The sequence below is a fragment of the Hemitrygon akajei genome, chromosome 21 (assembly GCF_048418815.1).
Source record: "Hemitrygon akajei chromosome 21, sHemAka1.3, whole genome shotgun sequence".
NCBI classification, from domain to species: Eukaryota; Metazoa; Chordata; class Chondrichthyes; order Myliobatiformes; family Dasyatidae; genus Hemitrygon; species Hemitrygon akajei.
Window position 1 is genome coordinate 57457375 of NC_133144.1, and position 22005 is coordinate 57479379.

A 22005-nucleotide genomic window follows, 5' to 3' on the forward strand; every position below is an offset into this window, starting at 1 on the left:
TCTAATCCATGCCGAACGCTTACTCTCCCCTAGTCCCACCTACCTGCACTCAGCCCATAACCCTCCATTCCTTTCCTGTCCATATACCTATCGAATTTTTTTTTTAATGACAAAATTGAACCTGCCTCTACCACTTCTACTGGAAGCTCGTTCCACACAGCTACCACTCTCTGAGTAAAGAAGTTCCCCTTCGTGTTACCCTCATGTTAATATTAAATAAAAATCTAAAGGAAAAATTACAGATGCTGGAAACTTGGAAACACTTGGCAGGGTGCTCTTATTTCGATATAGAGGGAGAGCCACATGGTTGGCACAATTTTCATCAAAGGACCCATCTACTCTCTCAGATACCAAAACAATCCTTCCAGGTGAGGCACCACTTCACGTGAGTCTGTTGAATTATCCAGTATTCCCAGTACAGCCTCCTTTACATTGGTGAGACCCAGCACAGATTATTTCATCAAACACAGTAAAAGGCAGGACATCCTGCTGGTCACCTATTTTAATTAGACTTCCCATTTCCATTTTGACATGCCTGTCACTGACCTCCTCTACTGCAATGATAAGGCCACACTCAGGTCAAAGAGCAACAGCTCATATTCCGGCTGGGTAGCCTGCAACTTGATGGCATGAACATCGATTTATCTAATTTCCTGTAATTTCTCTCCCTCCCCTTTTCTCTTTTTCCAATCCCCCTTCTGGTTTCCTTCTCTTCACCTGCCCATTACCTCCCTCCGGTGCCCCTCTCCTTCCTTTCTCCTGTTGTCCTCTTGCTTTTTCTATCAGATTTCTCCTTCTTCAGCCCCTTTACTTCTTCCACCTATTGCCTGCCAGCTTCTTACTTAGATAGATAGATAGATAGATAGATAGATACTTTATTCATCCCCATGGGGAAATTCAACTTTTTTCCAATGTCCCATACACTTGTTGTAGCAAAACTAACCACATACAATACTTAACTCAGCAAAAAATATGATATGCATCCAAATCACTATCTCAAAAAGCACTAATAATAGCTTTTAAAAAGTTCTTAAGTCCTGGCGGTAGAATTGTAAAGCCTAATGGCATTGGGGAGTATTGACCTCTTCATCCTGTCTGAGGAGCATTGCATCGACAGTAACCTGTCGCTGAAACTGCTTCTCTGTCTCTGGATGGTGCTATGTAGAGGATGTTCAGAGTTTTCCATAATTGACCGTAGCCTACTCAGCGCCCTTCGCTCAGCAACCGATGTTAAACTCTCCAGTACTTTGCCCACGACAGAGCCTGCCTTCCTTACCAGCTTATTAAGACGTGAGGCATCCCTCTTCTTAATGCTTCCTCCCCAACACGCCACCACAAAGAAGAGGGCGCTCTCCACAACTGACCTATAGAACATCTTCAGCATCTCACTACAGACATTGAATGACGCCAACCTTCTAAGGAAGTACAGTCGACTCTGTGCCTTCCTGCACAAGGCATCTGTGTTGGCAGTCCAGTCTAGCTTCTCGTCTAACTGTACTCCCAGATACTTGTAGGTCTTAACCTGCTCCACACATTCTCCATTAATGATCACTGGCTCCATATGAGGCCTAGATCTCCTAAAGTCCACCACCATCTCCTTGGTCTTGGTGATATTGAGACGCAGGTAGTTTGAGCTGCACCATATCACAAAGTCCTGTATTAGTTTCCTATACTCCTCCTCCTGTCCATTCCTGACACACCCCACTATGGCCGTGTCATCAGCGAACTTCTGCACATGGCAGGACTCCGAGTTATATTGGAAGTCTGATGTGTACAGGGTGAACAGGACCGGAGAGAGTAGAGTCTTCAACCTCTTCCATCCACCCACCCACCTTCCCCTTCACCTGTTCTCACCTATCACCTGCCAGTGTGTACTCCTGCCCCTCCTCCACTTCCTTATTGTGGCTTCTTCCCCTTTCCTTTCCAGTTCTGATGAAGGATCTCAGCCTGAAATATTGACTGTTTATTCCTCTCCATGGATTTTGCTTGACCTGCTGAGTTCCTCCAGCATTTTGTGTGTGTTACCTATCAGTCTATGTAAAGAAACTTACCCCACACATCTCCTTTGAAATTTCCCCCTCATCTTAAATGCGTGGACAGAAAGAGCCGATGAATGCTAACTCTATTACTCTTTCCACACACTCTGCTCCATTTCTTGAGTGTTTTCAGCATTTTCTGCAAATAGTTTTGAGAGTTTATGGAAAATATCATCATGCAGGAAAAAGATCAGCCAAATTATGCATTATGGGTGAAGGTCATAGAGTTGGCCAAGAAATTGTAAAAGAATTCCTTCTTTCTGAAAATAGTGCACAAGGCTAATTTATAACCACCTGAGAGGGCAGATGGGTCCTTTGATGACTCTGCTGAAAACTGGCATCTCCAGTTGAGGGAGTGTGTCTCCCCCTCAGTATGGCAATAAGAGCATCCTGATTTTTTGAGAATGTCATAAAAAATCCACAGCCTTTGACATCACTGACAAGTTAACTTTGTAACTTAACATTACATTTGTTAAAGCAAAGATTATTTCAATATTGCAATTGTTTCTGAAGGTAGTGGTAAAATATTTTCAGGATGGTAATTTTGAGTTCAGTCTTCTGTTTAGGATTGTGTAAGAGCCAAGCCCTACATGCAAGTACACTGTGCTCCAGGCAGCACCCTTTTAATTTGTTGTTAATAGTCTGATCTACAATCTAATCCCTTTTTGCACCATGCAGAAATGTAAGTTCATATCTGCAGTATTTTTACCAAAGATTTACAATCCAAAGAAAAATAGGCACGAGTTCTGTTTAAAAGGAAAAGAATTTTGATCGACCACCTTCAGACGAGAAGCACTGTACATAGCTGAATTTAACTCAGTTGGTAACAGTCCTGTCTGTCTGTTTCTCTCTCCCTCTCCCTCTCTCCCCCCTCTCTCTTTCACCCTTCTCTCTCTGGCCCCTCCCCTCTCTCCCTGTCTCTCTCCCGTTTCTCTCTCCCCCTTTGCTTCTCTCTGTCTCTCAGTCTCTCCCTGCTCTGGCCCATAGAAGGCATGAAAGGAACATGATTGAAGCACATCAATATTGGCTCTCTCAAATGGTACTTGTCCAAAATGTCTGACAAAGACAGGAAACCTGTGTAGGAGAGTTTTTAAAGTGGAAAAGCTGTTGCACTGTCCAGTTCCACTCTCTCAACTTCAGAATTCTGGGTCCAGTGGTACGAACAAACTGGGGTCTTCCATGGTTGCAATGGACAATCCTAATGTCTTCTGAGCCTTGCCATTGCTTTCCATAAGGTGATGCAGTATGCCTCCTGGCCATTAGATCTCTCTGTTGATCTCAACCACCCAGACCATGAGAGCTGACTTCACATGCTAGTATAGGCATATCCCTATCTCACTGGGGTATAAGGCCCGCTGGCTACCCTCACCTGGTTTAGCCTACCTGTCAAAGCCGTGTACCGGGGTGTGGCTGCTGTCAAGTGCAAACAGCTACTTGGAGCCACAGGTGGGAACTGGGTGTCCAGTAAGGACCAGAAGTGAGTGAATTGCCCCAGAATAGACAAGACAAGCCCCTTCACCAGTGATGCTACTCCTCCGTGGACACCCCATACACTCTACACTCAACTAACACAAATCAAGAAGGCGTTGAGACAAACTTTCACCTTTTTTACTTGAAGTCCTTTTTTAATCAAAAATTCCTGTCATTTCCAAAATTGATGTTAGAGATGAGAGGGAAGACCATGAGAAGTAAAAGGTGTAAATTTTATTTTCTTTCAGAGAAAAATAAGATAAATTTAGCTCAATGTGGACTTCAGGGATATTTCAATGTATGTCAGAAGATAAGGGGCCCTTCATCTCCATGTTCCTCTTATGTTGCCTCCTGCAGTTGCTTTTTGCTTTCCATATTCCAATACCTGCAAGAAAAAGAATTTTTTTGAAAAATTAGTAAGATGATTGAAGTGGTTTAGCTAGTGGAACAGCTGGCCCACAAATCCCACGGCCTAGGTTCAACCTTGACCTCCCGTTACTGTCTGTGTGGAGCTCCCTGTGACTTTGTGGGGCTTCCCACTGGGTGCTGCCTCCTACCCTATAGTCTCCTTTCTGCTGCCTCCCACCCTTCTTAAAAAGTGGAGTAACATTTGCAATCTTCCAGTCATCTGGTACAATGCCAGAATCTATCGATTCTTGAAAGATCATCGTTAACGCCTCTGCAATCTCTCCAGCTACTTCCTTCAGAACCCAAGGGTGCATTCCATCAGGTCCAGGAGACTTATCCACCCTCAGACCATTAAGCTTCCTGTGCACTTTCTCAGTCTTAATTTTCACTGCACATACTTAACTTCCCTGACGCTCTTGAATGTCCGGTATACTGCAGATGTCTTCCACTGTGAAGACTGATTCAAAGTAAGCATTCAGTTCCTCTGCCATCTCTGCATCTCTCACTACAATATCTCCAGCGTCATTTTCTATTAGTCCTTTATCTACCCTCAACTCTCTTTTACCCTTTATTTACTTAAAAAAGCTTTCAGAATCTTCTTTGATATTAGTCACCAGCTTCCTTTCATAATTCATCTTTTCCTTACTAATGACCTTCTCAGTTTCTTTCTGCAAGATTTTAAAAGCTTCCCAATCCTCTACCTTCCCACTAGCTTTGGCTTCCTTGTATGCCCTCTCTTTTGCTTTTACTTTGGCTCTGACTTCACTTGTCTGTATTCCTCTGTATTTCCAGCATCTGCAAGATCTCTTGAGTTTATGATTTGCTGTAGTTTCTACCCACAGCCCAAACATAAATGGGTTGGTTGGTTAATTGGTTAGTTGGTTCGTACAATAAACATAAACAATGACTGACAAACGATATGCAAAACAAGGCAAATTGCGCAAATTAAAACACAACAGAGACTGTACATATATAATACATATAATACCAATAACAAGTTGTAGAGTCCTTGAAAGTGAGTCTATTGATTGTGGAATCAATTAAGAGATGTGGTGAGTGAAATTATCCACATCAGTTCAGGAGCCTGATGATTGCAGGGTAATAACTCTTCCTGAACTCGGACATAGACTTAATAGGCTAATCCCTGTGCTGTATGATTTTATCACATATTCTTAAGCTGACAGCTGAATGATAGATAAGATATAAAGAACTTAGAAAAATAGGAGGTGAAACTCAAGGTTGGAAATGTGAAATAAAGTGAACAAATAAAACAAAGGGTCTTGATATGGATAGTACAGTAAACGTGAATCAATGATGGTTAAGAAGTAATAACTTATAGCATTGTTCTCGTTAAGTTACGTTATAGTTAAGTTATACACTCGGTGACCACTTTATTATGTTCCTTCTGTACATAATAAAGTCACCATTGAGTGTATATTCATGGTCTTCTGCTGCTGTAGCCCATCCACTTCAAGGTTCAATGTGTTGTATGTTCAGAGATGCTCTTCTGCCCACCCCTGTTGTGTGGTTATTTGAGTGATCGTTGCCTATCTGTCAACTTGAACCAACCTGCCCATTCTCCTCTGACCTCTCTCATTAACAAGGCGTTTTTGTCCACAGAACTGCCTCTCTCTGGATGTTCTTTTGTTTTTGCACTGTTCTCTGAAAACTGTAGAGACTAGTGTGTGTGAAAATGCCAGATCAGCGGTTTCTGAGACTCAAAGCATTGCATTTTGCACCAACAATTGTTCCACAGTCAAAGTACTTAGATCACATTTCTTCCCCATTCCGATATTTGGTCTGAACAGCAACGGAACCTTTTGACCATGTCTGCATGCTTTAACGCTTTCAGTTACTGTCACATGATTGGCTGATTAGATATTTGAATTAACAAGCAGTTGCACAGGTGTACCTAACAAAGTGGCCACTGAGTGTATATGTTATATATGTTATAGAAAGGATATAGATTACAGAATTCTGAACATTGCTTTAGCTTAATTTAATTGCTATTTTATAGAGCAATACATGTACATTTAAAAGATTAATAGCAGACAATGGAAGACTAAAAGAAGTGAAAATATACCTCGCAGGAAATCGCACTACTAACTGTCTTTGTTTTTTGTAGGTGGCCGATGGCGATTAACATGTTGGTATTAAATAAAATTGATGTGAAGCCTCTGGTCACACATCGCTTTCCTCTGAATGAGATTCAGAAGGCATTTGAAACAACAAGGAAGGGCATGGGAATCAAAGTGATTCTGAAGTGTGATCCAAGTGACATGGATTAATAAAAGGTATCTATTCGATATCCAGTATTCCTTTTACTTTGCTTTTGTCATCCTCTCCTATCTTGTGGACTTTGTTTTTGAAGAATGGCAACTTATTTTGTGGCTACCCTGGTCCCTATTTCCATTTCATTTTTCATCTCAAACAATCCCTTTAACAAAAGTACACGCAGTTGTCACTTTGAGGTACAGGAGGTACCTAATAAAGTGACCACTGAGTGTATGTTCAGGATCTTCTTCTACTGCAGCCGACCCAGTTCAAGGTTCAACATACATTCAGAGATGCTCTTCTACACACCACTGTTGTAACGTGTGGTTATTTGAGTTACTGTCACCTTCCTGTCAGCTTGAACCAGTCTGGCCATTCTCTTCTGACCTCTCTCACTAACAAGGTATTTTCACCCATGGAACTACTGTTCACTGGATGTTTTTTTTTTGTTTTTCACCACCATCCTCTGTGAACTCCCGAGACTGTTGTGCATGAAAACTCCAGGAAATCAGCGGTTTCTGAGATATTCAAACCACGCTGCCTGGCGCCAACAATCATTCCACGGTCAAAGTCACTTACATAACATTTTTTCCCCACCATTCTAATGTTTGGTCTGAAGAACAACTGAACCCTGACCATGCTTGCATGCTTTTAAAATCTTGCTGAATGGTACCACAGCACCCCTCACTCAATGTCACCAAAACCATAGAGCTAATTATTGACTACAAGAGGAGGAAACTGGAGATCCATTAGCCAGTCCTCATCAGGGGATCAGAGATGGAGAAGGTCGGTAACTTTTAATTCCTCGGTGTTATCAGTTCAGATAAAGCCCTCCCTGCCATTGAGCATATCTACAACGAGCGTCGTTGTAGGAAAGCAGCATTCATTATCAAGCACACCCTCCATCCAAGCCATGCTCTCTTATCGCTGCTGGCATCAGAAATAATGTACAGGAGCCTCAATACCCACACCACTAGGTTCAGGAACAATTATTAACCCTCCATAATCAGGCTCTTGAACTCCAAGGGATAACTTCACTCGACTTGCCTCATCATGGTACTGTTCCAACACCCTATGGACTCATTTTCAAGGACTCTTCAGCTCATGCTCCTGATATTTATTGCTCATTCATTTATTATTACATTTGAGTATCCCTTATCCAAAACTCCAACCTACAAAACCCTCCAAAATCCAAAATTTTTTGGAGCGTTGGCATGATGTCACATATGTAAAATTCCACAAGGCATTGGGAAGATTCCCAGGTGATGTGAGCATCACAGACAGTTCTAAAGAAGTGATCTCACTTATGTAATGAATAAAAGTTATGGAAAATAGAAAAACATTGCATAAAACAAACATGCTGAATGGCTACACCCGTGTATATGTGCATTGAACAAGCTTATGTAAGACAAAGACTGCTTACCAGTAGCATATAAGTTCAGAGTCAGAAATCATGGCGATCCCAAGCTATTTCATTATATATTCCAAAATTCAAATAAATCCAAAATTCAAAACTCCTCCAGCCCCAAACATTTTGGATAGGGGGTACTCAACCTGTATTATTATTTTTCTTTTGTGTCTGCACAGCTTGTTGTCTTTTACACATTGGCTGTTTGTCTATCTTTTTATGTGTGTTATATCATTGATTCTATTGTATTTCTTTGAACTTACGGTGAATGCCTACAAGAAAGTGAATCTCAAGGTTGTATATGGTGAGATATGTGCACTTTGATAATATATTTACTTTGAACTTTTACGTATTGAGTTGCTGCCACCACATGAATGGTTGATTAGATACTGTATTTGCATTAACAAGCAGGAACGCAGGTGTACCTAATAAAGTGTCCACCGAGTGTGTCATTCTCCTGTTGAAGGTTCTTGACTTGAAATGTCCATTACCTTCCATGGATGTTGCCTGACCCACAGACTTCATCCAGCTGTGTGTTGCTCCAGATTTCCAGCATCTACAGTTCCTTGTGTCTCTATATTTCGGTTGCACGATGGATGCTGTTATACAGGGTCATACAGCATGGAAACAGGCCCTTTGGCCCACTGAGTTCATGCTGACCAACCATTTATATTAATCCCATTTTACACCCTCTACATTCCCATATGCTCCCCCAGACTCACCTGCACACTCATGGTAATTCATACTGGCCTATTAACCTAGCAACAAACGCTTCTATGGAATGTGAGAGGAAAGTGGAACAAAGAAAGTTCAAAGTAAGTTTGTTATCCAAGTACCTATATGTCAGCACATACTACCCTGAGATTCATTTACTTGCAGGTATTCACAGTAGATACGAAAAAATACAATGTAATTAGTGAAAAATTATACACAGATAGACAAACAACCAGTGTGCAAAAGAAGACAAACTATGCAAGTACAAAAAAAACAGTAATAAATAAATATTAGAAACATGAATTGTAGAGTCAACCAGTGAAGAAACCAATGTGGTCACGGGGAGAACTCCACATAAGCAATAGCAGCAAAAGCAGGTTTTAGGATTCAACCCATCTTGCTGGAGCTGAGATGCAATGTCTCTACAAATTGATCTGTTCCAGTTGGGTCACTGCACTTCAACTTCTTCCTCAACAAACTGTATCCTGCATTTATCCCCTTCAAGCCTTGATCTTTGCTTCTACATCTGCCTCACTGCTGCTGCTGCAGCATGGTGTTCCTGCAATTCCAAGGATTTATGACATTGGGCGCCACAGTAGCATAGCAATTAGCACAGCTCAGAGTGTTAGAGTTCAATTCTGACATCATCTGTAAGGAGTGTGTACCATCCTTCCTGTGGAACATGTGGGTTTTCTCCTACAGTCGGTTAACTGGTCGCTGTAAATTGTCCAGTGATTAGGCTAGGGTTAAATCGAAGGTTGCTGGGTGGTGTGGCTCAAAGGACTAGAAGGGCCTATTCCTCATCCTAAATGTTGATATTTTGGATGTGGAATCACGTAATGTGGGGCAGCACAGTAGTGTGGTGGTTAATGCATCACATTACAGCACCGACGGTAAGATCAGGGTTCAATTTCCACAACTGCCTGTAAGGAGCTTGTACGTTCTCCCCTTGACTGTGTGGTTTTCCTTTTGGTGCTCCCATTTCCTCCCACAGTTCAAAAACGTACAGGTTGTAGGCATGCTACGTTGCTACCAGAAGTATGGCAGTACATGGGGGTTGCCCAGCACAATCCTCACTGATTTGATTTGACAACGCATTTCACTGTACAGTATGTACATGTGACTGTACAGTACTGTACATGTGACTATGTGACAAATAAAGCTAATGTTTTACTAGGTCAATGTCTGTCACATACACAATTACAATGCAATGCAAAACTTGCAGCAGCATCACAGACACAGGACATCAGATACACAGCACTCACAAGAAAATAAACATAAATCATATCCAGTTTTCACAAAAAAAGAATACTCAATTAAAAAAGCAAGACCATTGTAGAGCAAAGTGGTCATAGTGTTGCTAAACTAGTGACTTAGGTTGTGCAGTTTGGTTCAGGGGCTGAATGGTTGAAGGGAAGTAGCTGTTCTTGAACCTGGTGCTGTCACACTTCAGGCTTCTATGCCTCCTGCATGCTGGTAGCTTTTAGAAGATGAATGGCCCAGATGTGGTGATCTTTGAATATAGATATTACCTTTTGGTGGTAGCCCCTCCTGTAGATCCCACTGATGATAGAGAGGAATGTGCCCTTGATGTATTGAACTGAGTCTAAAGTTAGTGAAATGGTTTCACCCTAATTCATGCCTGACTTTGTCTTCCATCACACTTCTGAGCCACAGCAGCCAGTTTTTTCCCATTCTGATATAACGCTATGATCATTGCCTTTATCTCCTATATTTTATTTACGTCCATTATGAAGATCTATCCATTCCTTCATTTTGTTTCCCCTGTTTAATTGCGCTACAGAGTTATAGAACACTACAACATAGAAACGGACCCTTTGGCCCATCTAGTCTGTGCGAAACTGTCATTCTGTCTAGTTCCATCAATCTGTATCTGGACCATAGCTCTCCCGTCCATGTACTTAACCAAGCTTCTCATAAATGTTGAAATCAAGCCTACATTCACCACTTCCGCTGGCAGCTAGCTCCAGACTCACACCACCCTCTGAGTAAAGAATTCCCCTTCAGGTTTCCCATAAATATTTCACTTTTCACTCTTAACCTATGACCTCTAGTTCTAGTGTCAACTAACCTCAGTGACAAAAACCTGTTTACATTGACCCTATCTATACAATATACATTAATGATAATAACTCCACCATCAAATTTTACCTCATTCTCCTAAACTCGGGGGAATAAAGTCCCAACTTACTTAACCTTTCCCTATAACTCAGATCCTCAAGTTCTGGCAACAATCTTGTAAATTTTCTCTGTACTCTTTCAATCTTGATGAACTTTTTCTCATATGGACTATTCATTTTCTTGCCAGTGTTGGAGGATTGCAAACTGATGTATTTCTCTTCTTAAGCTCATCACCCCTACTGGGCCATAGCTCACCACAGTGCTCTGTCCTGGCTGAAGGTTGATTGTCCCTGTGGCTTCTGCTTCCACCGCACTACTTCATCCATCTTCTAGGCCAAGATCCTTCCTCTCCCAGGGATGAGGCCTTTGGAGCTTCTGTTGGTGTTTTTACAAGATAGGATGTCTAGCCTTATACCTGGAACATGTTGTAGGGTTTCACTGCTGTGTAACATGATGTAGGGTTTCACTGATAACGTAATGGTTTCTCTGTAGCAACAATGTTTGGGTTATGACTAGCTGTTGTTCTTCCTTGTGAGTCTGGGAGAGAGATCTTTGTGGTCTTTTGCCGGGGGAGAGAGAAGGAGAGAAGATGTGAATGACGAGAGTTAGTAGACCGCCGGACAGGGTGAACTTGGAGTGAGGGTCCGAAGGGCAGTGACAATCAGAGGAGGTCGATGGTGGACAATCGGCTTATCAGTGAGCTCCAACATTACGCAACAGATTGGGCCCTTTTTGCCCGGGGCTAACTCACCCTATATTAAGCTGCTAGCCGAAGCGAGAGTTACATACCCAACCCTCCTCCTTTTGCAGCTGGGCTTCTTATGGAGATCCCTTTCGGAATGGCAGGCTGTGACCAGTGGGGTACAGCAAGGTTCGGTGCTGGGACTGCAGCTGTTTACAATATACATTAATGATTTAGATGAAGGGATTAAAAGTAACATTAGCAAATTTGCCAATGACACAAAGCTGTGTGGCAGTGTGAAATGTCAGGAGGATGTTATGAGAATGCAGGGTGACTTGGACAGGTTGGGTGAGTGGGCAAATGTATGGCAGATGCAGTTTAATGTGGATAAATGAGAGGTTATCCACTTTGGTGGCAAGAACAGGAAGGCAGATTACTATCTAAATGGAGTCAAGTTAGGAAAAGGGGAAGTGCAACGAGATCTAGGTGTTCTTGTACATCAGTCAATGAAAGCAAGCATGCAGGTACAGCAGGCAGTGAAGAAAGCTAATGGTATGCTGGCCTTTATAACAAGAGAAATTGAGTATAGGAGTAAAGAGGGTGAGACCCCACCTGGAGTATTGTGTGCAGTTTTGGTCTCCAAATTTGAGGAAGGACATTCTTGCTATTGAGCGAGTGCAGCGTAGGTTCACAAGGTTAATTCCCGGAATGGCGGGACTGTCATATGTTGAAAGATTGGAGCGACTGGGCTTGTATACACTGGAATTTAGAAAAAGATGAGAGGGGATCTGATTGAAACATATAAGATTATTAAGGGATTGGACACGCTGGAGGCAGGAAGCATGTTCCCGCTGATGGGTGAGTCCAGAACTAGAGGCCACAGTTTAAGAATAAGGGGTAAGCCATTTAGAACAGAGATGCGGAAAAACTTTTTCACCCAGAGAGTGGTGGATATGTGGAATGCTCTGCCCCAGAAGGCAGTGGAGGCCAAGTCTCTGGATGCATTCAAGAGAGAGTTAGATAGAGCTCTTATAGATAGCGGGGTCAAGGGATATGGGGAGAGGGCAGGAACGGGGTACTGATTGTGTATGATCAGCCATGATCACAGTGAATGGCAGTGCTGGCTAGAAGGGCCGAATGGCCTACTCCTGCACCTACTGTCTATTGTCTATTGTCTATTATGTTTACCTGTCCTTTTTCTTTTATTTGCAGGTGCAGCCTGGCTTGTTTATATCGACAATTGTGCCTTTTCTGTATTGCCAACTGGGATCTTCAAATTGAATTCAGTTAAACTTTCCCCATGCTACAAAAGTATAAAATTTAAAATGATATTCACATGTAATTGTGAAAGTGTATACTTAATCCTATGTATTAAATAGCTATCAGTTGTATTTCAATATCATGTCAGCTTCATGTAATGAAAATAAATAACCGAAGAAGTCGGAAAGGAAATAAGTCAAATTACCCACTCTTATAATATGTTCAAGACATTAGATAATTATCATAGAGTCGTAGAGAAGTACAGCAGAGAAACAGGCTCTTTGGCCCATCTAGTCCATGCTGAAACCATTTAAACTGCCTATTCCCATCAACCTGCACGCCATACTTTAATGTTGGTTAGTTTAAAGACGTTGTGAGAAAATGTCAATAAATATGTGGTAATACATTAAATTGCATGTAGTTCTGCTATAATGCTGGAATTTTACTCCAAAGAAACCTTGTGTTATAGTGTTACGTATTCAGGCAACAATAATTATAGATGAGTTAGACGAAGGGTTTTATAACAAATAACACGTTTATTAAACACTGATAACAAACCCCCTTCAAATGTAAACAAACCCAAACAATGATCCGAGCTCAGCTGCTCAAACAGTCCTTAATAGCGTTGCAGTCCCAAACAGTCTTCAAAGCGGTATTGAAAAGAATTTAGGTCTTTAAAGCGATATGCCGAAAGAAAACAGACTTTAAAACGATATGCCGACAGTTCAAAAGCTCACGGTACTCTTAAAAGGAGAGACTTTTTAAAGCGATGTAAATTCTCTTCCACGTCGATGTCCTTCGATTCCCAGCGTCGAACTCCCACGTCGAATTTTGTTAAATATAACAACTTAAAGTGACTGACCTTCCTTCCACAATATTCTCAATCTCCCACGTCGAAAATCGATTCTTCTCGATTTGTCTTCCAAACTTCACTCTCCATTAGCAAAGAAACCGTTGGCTCTGACCTTTTAAACTTTAGGCATTATATAAAACTTCATTTTTAACTAAACTGCGTCATCACATTAAATCACACAGTAATATGAAGTCATCTTGGCAAATCCTGCCACGAACTGCCCCACCTGACAGGGTGGGTCTTCCTTTTATACCCTGTAGAAAAAACCTGTCACATGACCTCTACTGGCGGGAAAATGACATCACTCCACCATTACCTCATGTCCAGTATAACTTCAACCCCAGTCACGTGACAAGGGTACCACTGTCACGTGTCACGGGTACATAACACCTCCCTCCAAAAAAAACATTTTTGGTCTGACAAGAACAAAAATTTTAACAATTACTTACAAGAAAAAAAACAAATGTATAAATCATATAACATACACAATATACAATACAGTAGGAGTGTTACAATAAAAAAAAACCACTCCAAAAAAAACATTGTACATTCAATATCGAGATAGACAATCAGCAACCACATTATCTCTACCTTTAATATGAGTTATCACAATATTGTACTCTTGTAACATCAAACTCCAATTTAACAATCTTCTGTTTTTGTTTTTCATCTTACTCAGAAAAACTAACGGATTATGATCAGTGTAAACAATAAGTGGTTTTTGAGTTGTACCAACATATACCTCAAAATATTCCAAAGCTAAAACAAGAGATAACAATTCTTTCTCTATTGTTGAATAGTTTCTTTGATGCTTATTAAATTTCTTAGAAAAGTATGCTACCAGATGATCAACCTCATCACCCTCATTCCTTCGCATCAATACTGCTCCCGCAGCTTCATCACTAGCATCCACAGCTAATGAAAAAGGTTTTTCAAAGTCAGGTGCCTTAAGCACAGGTTGTTCACATATCATTGTTTTCAATTTTTCAAATGCTTTCTGACAAAACACTGTCCATACAAACTTTACATTCTTCTGCAGAAGATTAGTTAATGGAAGGGCAACATTAGCAAAATTCTTACAAAATTTTCGATAATATCCTACCATTCCCAAAAACCTTCTGAGAGTTTTTCCCCGTTGGAGTGGGAATTTCCAAAATTGCCTGAACTTTTGCCTGAACAGGAGCTACCTTACCTTGACCTACAACATAACCAAGGTAAGTCACAGTAGCATGTCCAAATTCACTCTTGGCTAAATTAATAGTCAAGTTAGCTTTTGAAAGCTTTTCAAACAATTTCTCCACCGCAATAATGTGTGCTTCCCAAGTATCATTTCCTGTCACTAAATCATCAATATAAGCATCAGTATCTTTCAATCCCTGAATCACAGAATTAATCATCCTCTGAAAAGTACCTGGGGCATTCTTCATCCCAAATGGAAGAACATTATACTCATATAACCCAGATGGAGTTACAAATGCAGAAATCTCTCTACCTCTGTCCGTTAGTGGAACACACCAATACCCTTTCAATAAATCAATCTTTGTAAGGAACTTTGCTTTTCCAACCTTATCTACACAATCATCTACTCTAGGAATTGGATATGCATCTGTTTTCGTTAAAGCATTCACCTTTCTATAGTCCGTACAAAACCTAATACTACCATCAGGTTTTGGCACCATAACACATGGCGAACTCCAATTCGAGTTAGAATGTCTAATAATATCATTCTCTAACATGTATTCAATTTCTTTCTCAGCAAGTTCACATTTTTCCATGTTCATCCTATATGGATGTTGTTTAATAGGTTTGGCATCTCCAACATCTACATCATGTGAAGCTATAGTAGTCCTTCTCGGAACATCTGGAAATAAATCCTTATACTTAAAAATCAATTCCTTCATCTGTTGTTTCTGCTCTAGCTGTAAATGTGCTAATTTCTCATCCATATTTTCCAAAATAGTCGAATTAGGTAACCTAACAGAAACAATGTTAGATTTAGAATGAAAGTCAGATGAATCATCTATCATGTTCCCAGTTAAATCCAACTCATTCTCACTAATCACAACAGTCACAGTATCAGATTGTTTCTCAAAATATGGTTTAATCATATTTATGTGGCAAAGTTGTGTTGACCTTCTACGATCTGGAGTTTTTATTACATAATCCACATCATTAACTCTAGACACAATTTCATAAGGTCCATGAAATCTAGCTTGTAAAGGATTTGTCTGCACTGGGAAAAGAACCAACACCTTATCTCCAGGCTTAAACATCCTCATCCTAGCTTCCTTATCATACCAAGTTTTCATTTTCTCCTGAGCCAACTTCAAATTTTCCTTGGCTAAGCTACAAGCTTTATGTAACCTGTCCTTAAATTTCAAAACATAGTCCAACAAATTAGTATGCACTTCCTTACTAATCCACTGTTCCTTCAATAAAGCTAAAGGTCCTCTAACTCTATGTCCAAACACAAGTTCAAATGGACTAAAACCTAAAGATTCCTGTACCGATTCCCTTACTGCAAATAAAAGTAAGTTTATACTCTCATCCCAGTCACTTTCATTCTCCACACAATATGTCCTAATCATATTCTTGAGAGTAGAATGAAACCTCTCCAAGGCACCTTGCGATTCTGGATGGTATGCAGACGAAGTAATTTGCTTAGCTCCCAATTTATAAACTATCTGTTGAAACAATCCAGACATAAAATTACTACCTTGATCAGTTTGTATTTCCTTAGGCAATCCAAAATAAGTAAAGAATTTTATAAGAGCCTTCGTCACAGTTTTAGCTTTTATATTCCTAAGTGGTACTGCCTCTGGAAACCTAGACGAAGTACACATGATAGTCAACAAATACTGATAACCAGTTTTTGTCTTTGGTAATGGACCAACACAATCTACAATAACTTTAGAAAACGGTTCACCAAATGCTGGAATAGGTTGTAATGGAGCTACTGGTGTAACCTGATTTGGTTTACCCACAATTTGACAAGTATGGCACGTCTTACAAAACATCGCCACATCTTTTCTTAAACCAGGCCAGTAAAAATGTTTTAAAATCTTGTCCACAGTTTTCCTTACCCCTTGATGTCCACCTAAAGGCACACTATGAGCTAAAGTCAAAATCTCATTCCGATAAACTTTAGGAACAACTACCTGGTAAACAACATTCCATTCCTCACTTGCAGGAATTGTAGGCGACCTCCACTTCCTCATCAACACTCCTTTTTCCAAGTAATATCCTACTGACACCTTCTCAATTTCACTACCTAGTAAAGCTTGTTCCCTTAATTTTACAATCTCAGGATCTCTATTCTGCTCTGCTATCATCTCCTTCCGAGACAGAGATAAATCTTCATAGTCAGACTTACTCCTAGAATCTTGTTCAAACAACGAAGGTAAGAAAGTCTCTGACACATCCTCAAAACTCAAATCCTGAGTTGAACAGTCATGAGTAACAACCTCATTCTGCACATCAATCTTTTTAGCCATAGCTCTAGTCACAACACAAGAAGAATCTGTGTTAGAATTCACCTCTGGTTCCTCTGATTCCATTGTCAAATGCACTTCAGGAAAAACTTGTCCACCTGCCAAGTCATTACCTAATAATAAAGAAATACCCTTCACAGGTAAGCTATGCTGTAATCCTACCTTAACAAATCCTGTAACTAACCCTGACTTTAAATTTACTTCATGTAAACGTACAGGCATAAAATCACTTCCAACACCTCTTATGTAATTTACCTCACCAGTATCACTCTCTTCATTAAACTTCAACACACTATCTAACATCAGTGATTGAGAAGCTCCAGTATCCCTAAGAATTTTTATTGGCACCAGAGTAGATCCTTCTTTCAAGGATACAAACCCTTCAGTTATAAAATGATCATATCCCTTTCTAACTTTGTCAGACTCTAACAAATCCTCATTTGTGTTTACCAAACCCTGTAACTTTACAGGTGCTTTAGTATGTTGCACACAAGCATCTGGAACTGCTTCCTTCTCTTTCTTTTTCAATTTGAAACAGTTAGCTATTACATGGCCAGGCTTCTTACAATAGTTACAAATAAGACCAAACTGTCTTTCCTTCACAGGTTTTCCTTCCTCCTTACCTCTCTCATTAACCTCTAATTTAATTTCTGATTTACCTTGAGTCTCCATATTATTTTTCCTCTTAAAAATTCTACCCTGAGGAAATTTATTCTTATGGATTAAAACATACTCATCAGCTAATCTAGCACAGTCCTGCAATTTATCAATATCCCTCTCATTTAAGTAGGTCCTTACTTCAACAGGAATGCTTCTTTTAAATTCCTCCATCAAAATCAGCTCTTTCAATGTCTCATAGTCCCCATTTACATTTTTAGAAGAAACCCATCTCTCAAAACACATAGCTTTATCATAGGCAAATTCCACATAAGTCTTTTCCACAGACTTTTTCAAACTCCTGAATCTTTCCCTGTACGCTTCTGGGACCAATTCATACGATTTGAGAATATTTTTTTTCACAATATCATAATCTAATGCTTGCGCAGCAGTTAAAGCTGTGTAAACGTGTCGTGCCTTGCCTTTGATTACACTCTGTAACAACACTGACCATTTATCTTTCGGCCACTTTGACATCCGAGCAATAGTTTCAAAATGTTGAAAATATCTCTCCACTTCTGTTTCACTAAATGGAGGGACCAATTTAATTTCTTGGCTAGCAACAAACGGTTTTCTAGAATCAGAAGACTGATTCTCAGACCTTAAATTCACCATTGCATATTCAAATTCTCTTTTCTTCTGCTCAGATTTCAATTTACACCTCTCTAACTCTGCTTTACTTTGTTCCAACCTCATTTGTTCAATTTGCAACTGCATCTCCAGATTACTTATTGGAAACGATTCTAAAATCGATTCTTCAAAATGACCCGAAGCCACAAAATGTGATGCGATCTTTCTCTGTATTACAGCTTTTGATGTAGTTGGCGAAATCCCTTTAAGATGCAACCGATTAGCAAGTTCAGAGACTTCAGTTTTTTTCGCCTTCGCTAACAAGTCCGCGTCTGGCGAATCCAGAAACTCATCAATATTCATCGTTGCCGAATACCACTCACAAGCCAATCAAACAAAAAAAAAATTGAGCAATCCCCGTTACCAAAACACCGACTCAAAATTCAAAAAGCTTATTAAACTCAAACAATTCAATCCCGGACGAGCCCCCATATTTATGTTACGTATTCAGGCAACAATAATTATAGATGAGTTAGACGAAGGGTTTTATAACAAATAACACGTTTATTAAACACTGATAACAAACCCCCTTCAAATGTAAACAAACCCAAACAATGATCCGAGCTCAGCTGCTCAAACAGTCCTTAATAGCGTTGCAGTCCCAAACAGTCTTCAAAGCGGTATTGAAAAGAATTTAGGTCTTTAAAGCGATATGCCGAAAGAAAACAGACTTTAAAACGATATGCCGACAGTTCAAAAGCTCACGGTACTCTTAAAAGGAGAGACTTTTTAAAGCGATGTAAATTCTCTTCCACGTCGATGTCCTTCGATTCCCAGCGTCGAACTCCCACGTCGAATTTTGTTAAATATAACAACTTAAAGTGACTGACCTTCCTTCCACAATATTCTCAATCTCCCACGTCGAAAATCGATTCTTCTCGATTTGTCTTCCAAACTTCACTCTCCATTAGCAAAGAAACCGTTGGCTCTGACCTTTTAAACTTTAGGCATTATATAAAACTTCATTTTTAACTAAACTGCGTCATCACATTAAATCACACAGTAATATGAAGTCATCTTGGCAAATCCTGCCACGAACTGCCCCACCTGACAGGGTGGGTCTTCCTTTTATACCCTGTAGAAAAAACCTGTCACATGACCTCTACTGGCGGGAAAATGACATCACTCCACCATTACCTCATGTCCAGTATAACTTCAACCCCAGTCACGTGACAAGGGTACCACTGTCACGTGTCACGGGTACGTAACAATAGAAAGTCACGTTATAGCAGAACAAAGCGCAGATTTAAACTGGTTTTCGCAAATGTGAATGCACTGTAATCAATTCAATTCCACTTAGTGCAAATAGTGTTCCTGAATCCATCAATCACCTGAGAACCAATTTGCTTCATGGAAATGGACATTAGCAGAACTATGTATATGTTTGGCAGCTGAATGTCAAGGTGTGTTCTTTAAATGGGCTCTCACAAAGAGCAATGAGAAATTTAATCTTGTATTAGTCATTCATTTCAGCTCTACAAAATATCAGACAAAGATTGGATGACCGCAGATCAAGTTCACGAAGTATATTTTGTTTTGTAGCAAGGGAATTGAAGGATTCAGAATAAGTGAAGGAACTGAAGAAATGGCAAGGTTGCTGCCTGATGAGCCAAACAAGGTGCAGGGAGGAATTTTAGCTTTTCCTTTTTATGCATATACAACCCTAGTGCATTAAGGTAAAACAATAACCATGCAGAATAAAGTATAAAAGCTACTGATAAAGTGCAGTGCAGGTAGATTGTGTCTGGGGTCAGTGAGATCGTTGATTACGCTGGACCTTTTACTAAGGCAGCAAGAAGTATAGATAGGGTCCATGGAGGGGGTGCTAGTTCAAAGATAAAGGTGAAAAATTAAAGATAACCATATAACCATGTAACAATTACAGCACGGAAACAGGCCATCTCAGCCTTTCTAGTCCATGACGAACGCTTACACTCACCTAGTCCCACCTACCTGCACTCAGCCCATGACCCTCCATTCCTTTCCTATCCATATACCTATCCAATTTTTTTTTAAATGACGAGGTCAGCGGGAGACGCTCATGGAGTGAGTACTGTTTCAGATCCGCTCCATAACCTTTACTTTTTTTTAACCTTTGATCACCCTTATTCAACTTATTGTTACCTACACCAAAAGATTCTTGCTACTTTCTCGGGCTTATCGTTAAGATTTTATTGTGAATTCTTGAAGATATGCAAACAGAAATGGCTTAGATCCAAAGGACGAGAACCGGGGAGCAACCCGAACGGTAATGGAAAGAAGCAAGCTCAATCGCAACGCACTGAGTTAACTTATGAACTGCTTATGGAGGTTTTGGATAGAAAATTTGATGAACAACATCAAGCTTTTAAACAAGATATAAAGGCTTTTCAAGATTATATGGTTAAGACGGGAGTGGTCTGCCGCTGATATGGGGGTAGATTTAGTCTCATTTTTTCCTTTTTTAGCCATATTTTGGCTTTTTTTCTTTTTCATGTGGGGGTGGGGGTTGGTCTGTTTTCCTTTTTTATTTTTCTTTTATCAATTTGTTTTAGTTTTTTTACTTGGGCTGTTCATGAACTACAAATATGTCTACGATGTCGTCACTTCCGGGTCCGCGCTTTATTTTTGTTCCTCTTCCGGGTGCATGAGTTTATAATATGGTTAACCCTTTCTATGCCAAAGGGATGACTTTAGAACCATGGCTCAAACCATTAACTTTGTGTCTTGGAATACTAATGGTTTAAACTATCCGATCACCTAGATGGGGTCAGTTGTGCTGTGAGGATTACATTCCTTGACTTCTCTAGTGCCTTTAACACCATCCAGCCCAAGATCTTAAGGCACAAACTAACGGAGATGGGAGTAGACTCTCACATGGTGGATTGGATAGTGGACTACTTGACAGATAGACCTCAGTATGTGCGGTTGGGAGTCTGTAGGTCTGACACGGTGGTCAGCAGCACAGGAGCGCCGCAGGGAACCGTACTCTCTCCGGTCCTGTTCACCCTGTACACATCAGACTTCCAATATAACTCGGAGTCCTGCCATGTGCAGAAGTTCGCTGATGACACGGCCATAGTGGGGTGTGTCAGGAATGGACAGGAGGAGGAGTATAGGAAACTGATACAGGACTTTGTGATATGGTGCAACTCAAGCTACCTGCATCTCAATATCACCAAGACCAAGGAGATGGTGGTGGACTTTAGGAGATCTAGGCCTCATATGGAGCCAGTGATCATTAATGGAGAATGTGTGGAGCAGGTTAAGACCTACAAATATCTGGGAGTACAGTTAGACGAGAAGTTAGACTGGACTGCCAACACAGATGCCTTGTGCAGGAAGGCACAGAGTCGACTGTACTTCCTTAGAAGGTTGGCATCATTCAATGTCTGTAGTGAGATGCTGAAGATGTTCTATAGGTCAGTTGTGGAGAGCGCCCTCTTCTTTGTGGTGGCGTGTTGGGGAGGAAGCATTAAGAAGAGGGATGCCTCACGTCTTAATAAGCTGGTAAGGAAGGCGGGCTCTGTCGTGGGCAAAGTACTGGAGAGTTTAACATCGGTTGCTGAGCGAAGGGCGCTGAGTAGGCTACGGTCAATTATGGAAAACTCTGAACATCCTCTACATAGCACCATCCAGAGACAGAGAAGCAGTTTCAGCGACAGGTTACTATCGATGCAATGCTCCTCAGACAGGATGAAGAGGTCAATACTCCCCAATGCCATTAGGCTTTACAATTCAACCGCCAGGACTTAAGAACCTTTTAAAAGCTATTATTAATGCTTTTTGAGATAGTGATTTAGATGCATATCATATTTTTTACGGAGTTAAGTATTGTATGTAATTAGTTTTGCTACAACAAGTGTATGGGACATTCGAAAAAAAGTTGAATTTCCCCATGGGGATGAATAAAGTATCTATCTATCTATTAAACGAAAGAAGATTTTCAAAGTATTCCAAAGACTTAATGCTCATATCATTTTTGTACAAGAAACTCATGT

General features: G+C 40.4%; 1 protein-coding gene across 1 annotated transcript in view; it reads left to right on the forward strand.

The window, feature by feature from the left end:
- LOC140714329 (sorbitol dehydrogenase-like) overlaps positions 1–13353 on the forward strand; it is a 55635-nt gene extending 42282 nt beyond the window's left edge. Inside the window, exons 10-11 of the mRNA XM_073025491.1 lie at positions 6040–6208; positions 12347–13353. Of these exons, the coding sequence (XP_072881592.1) occupies positions 6040–6202 (163 nt within the window). The 3' untranslated portion in view covers positions 6203–6208; positions 12347–13353. The remainder of the gene's footprint in view (positions 1–6039; positions 6209–12346) is intronic.
- The last annotated feature ends 8652 nt before the right edge of the window (positions 13354–22005 follow it).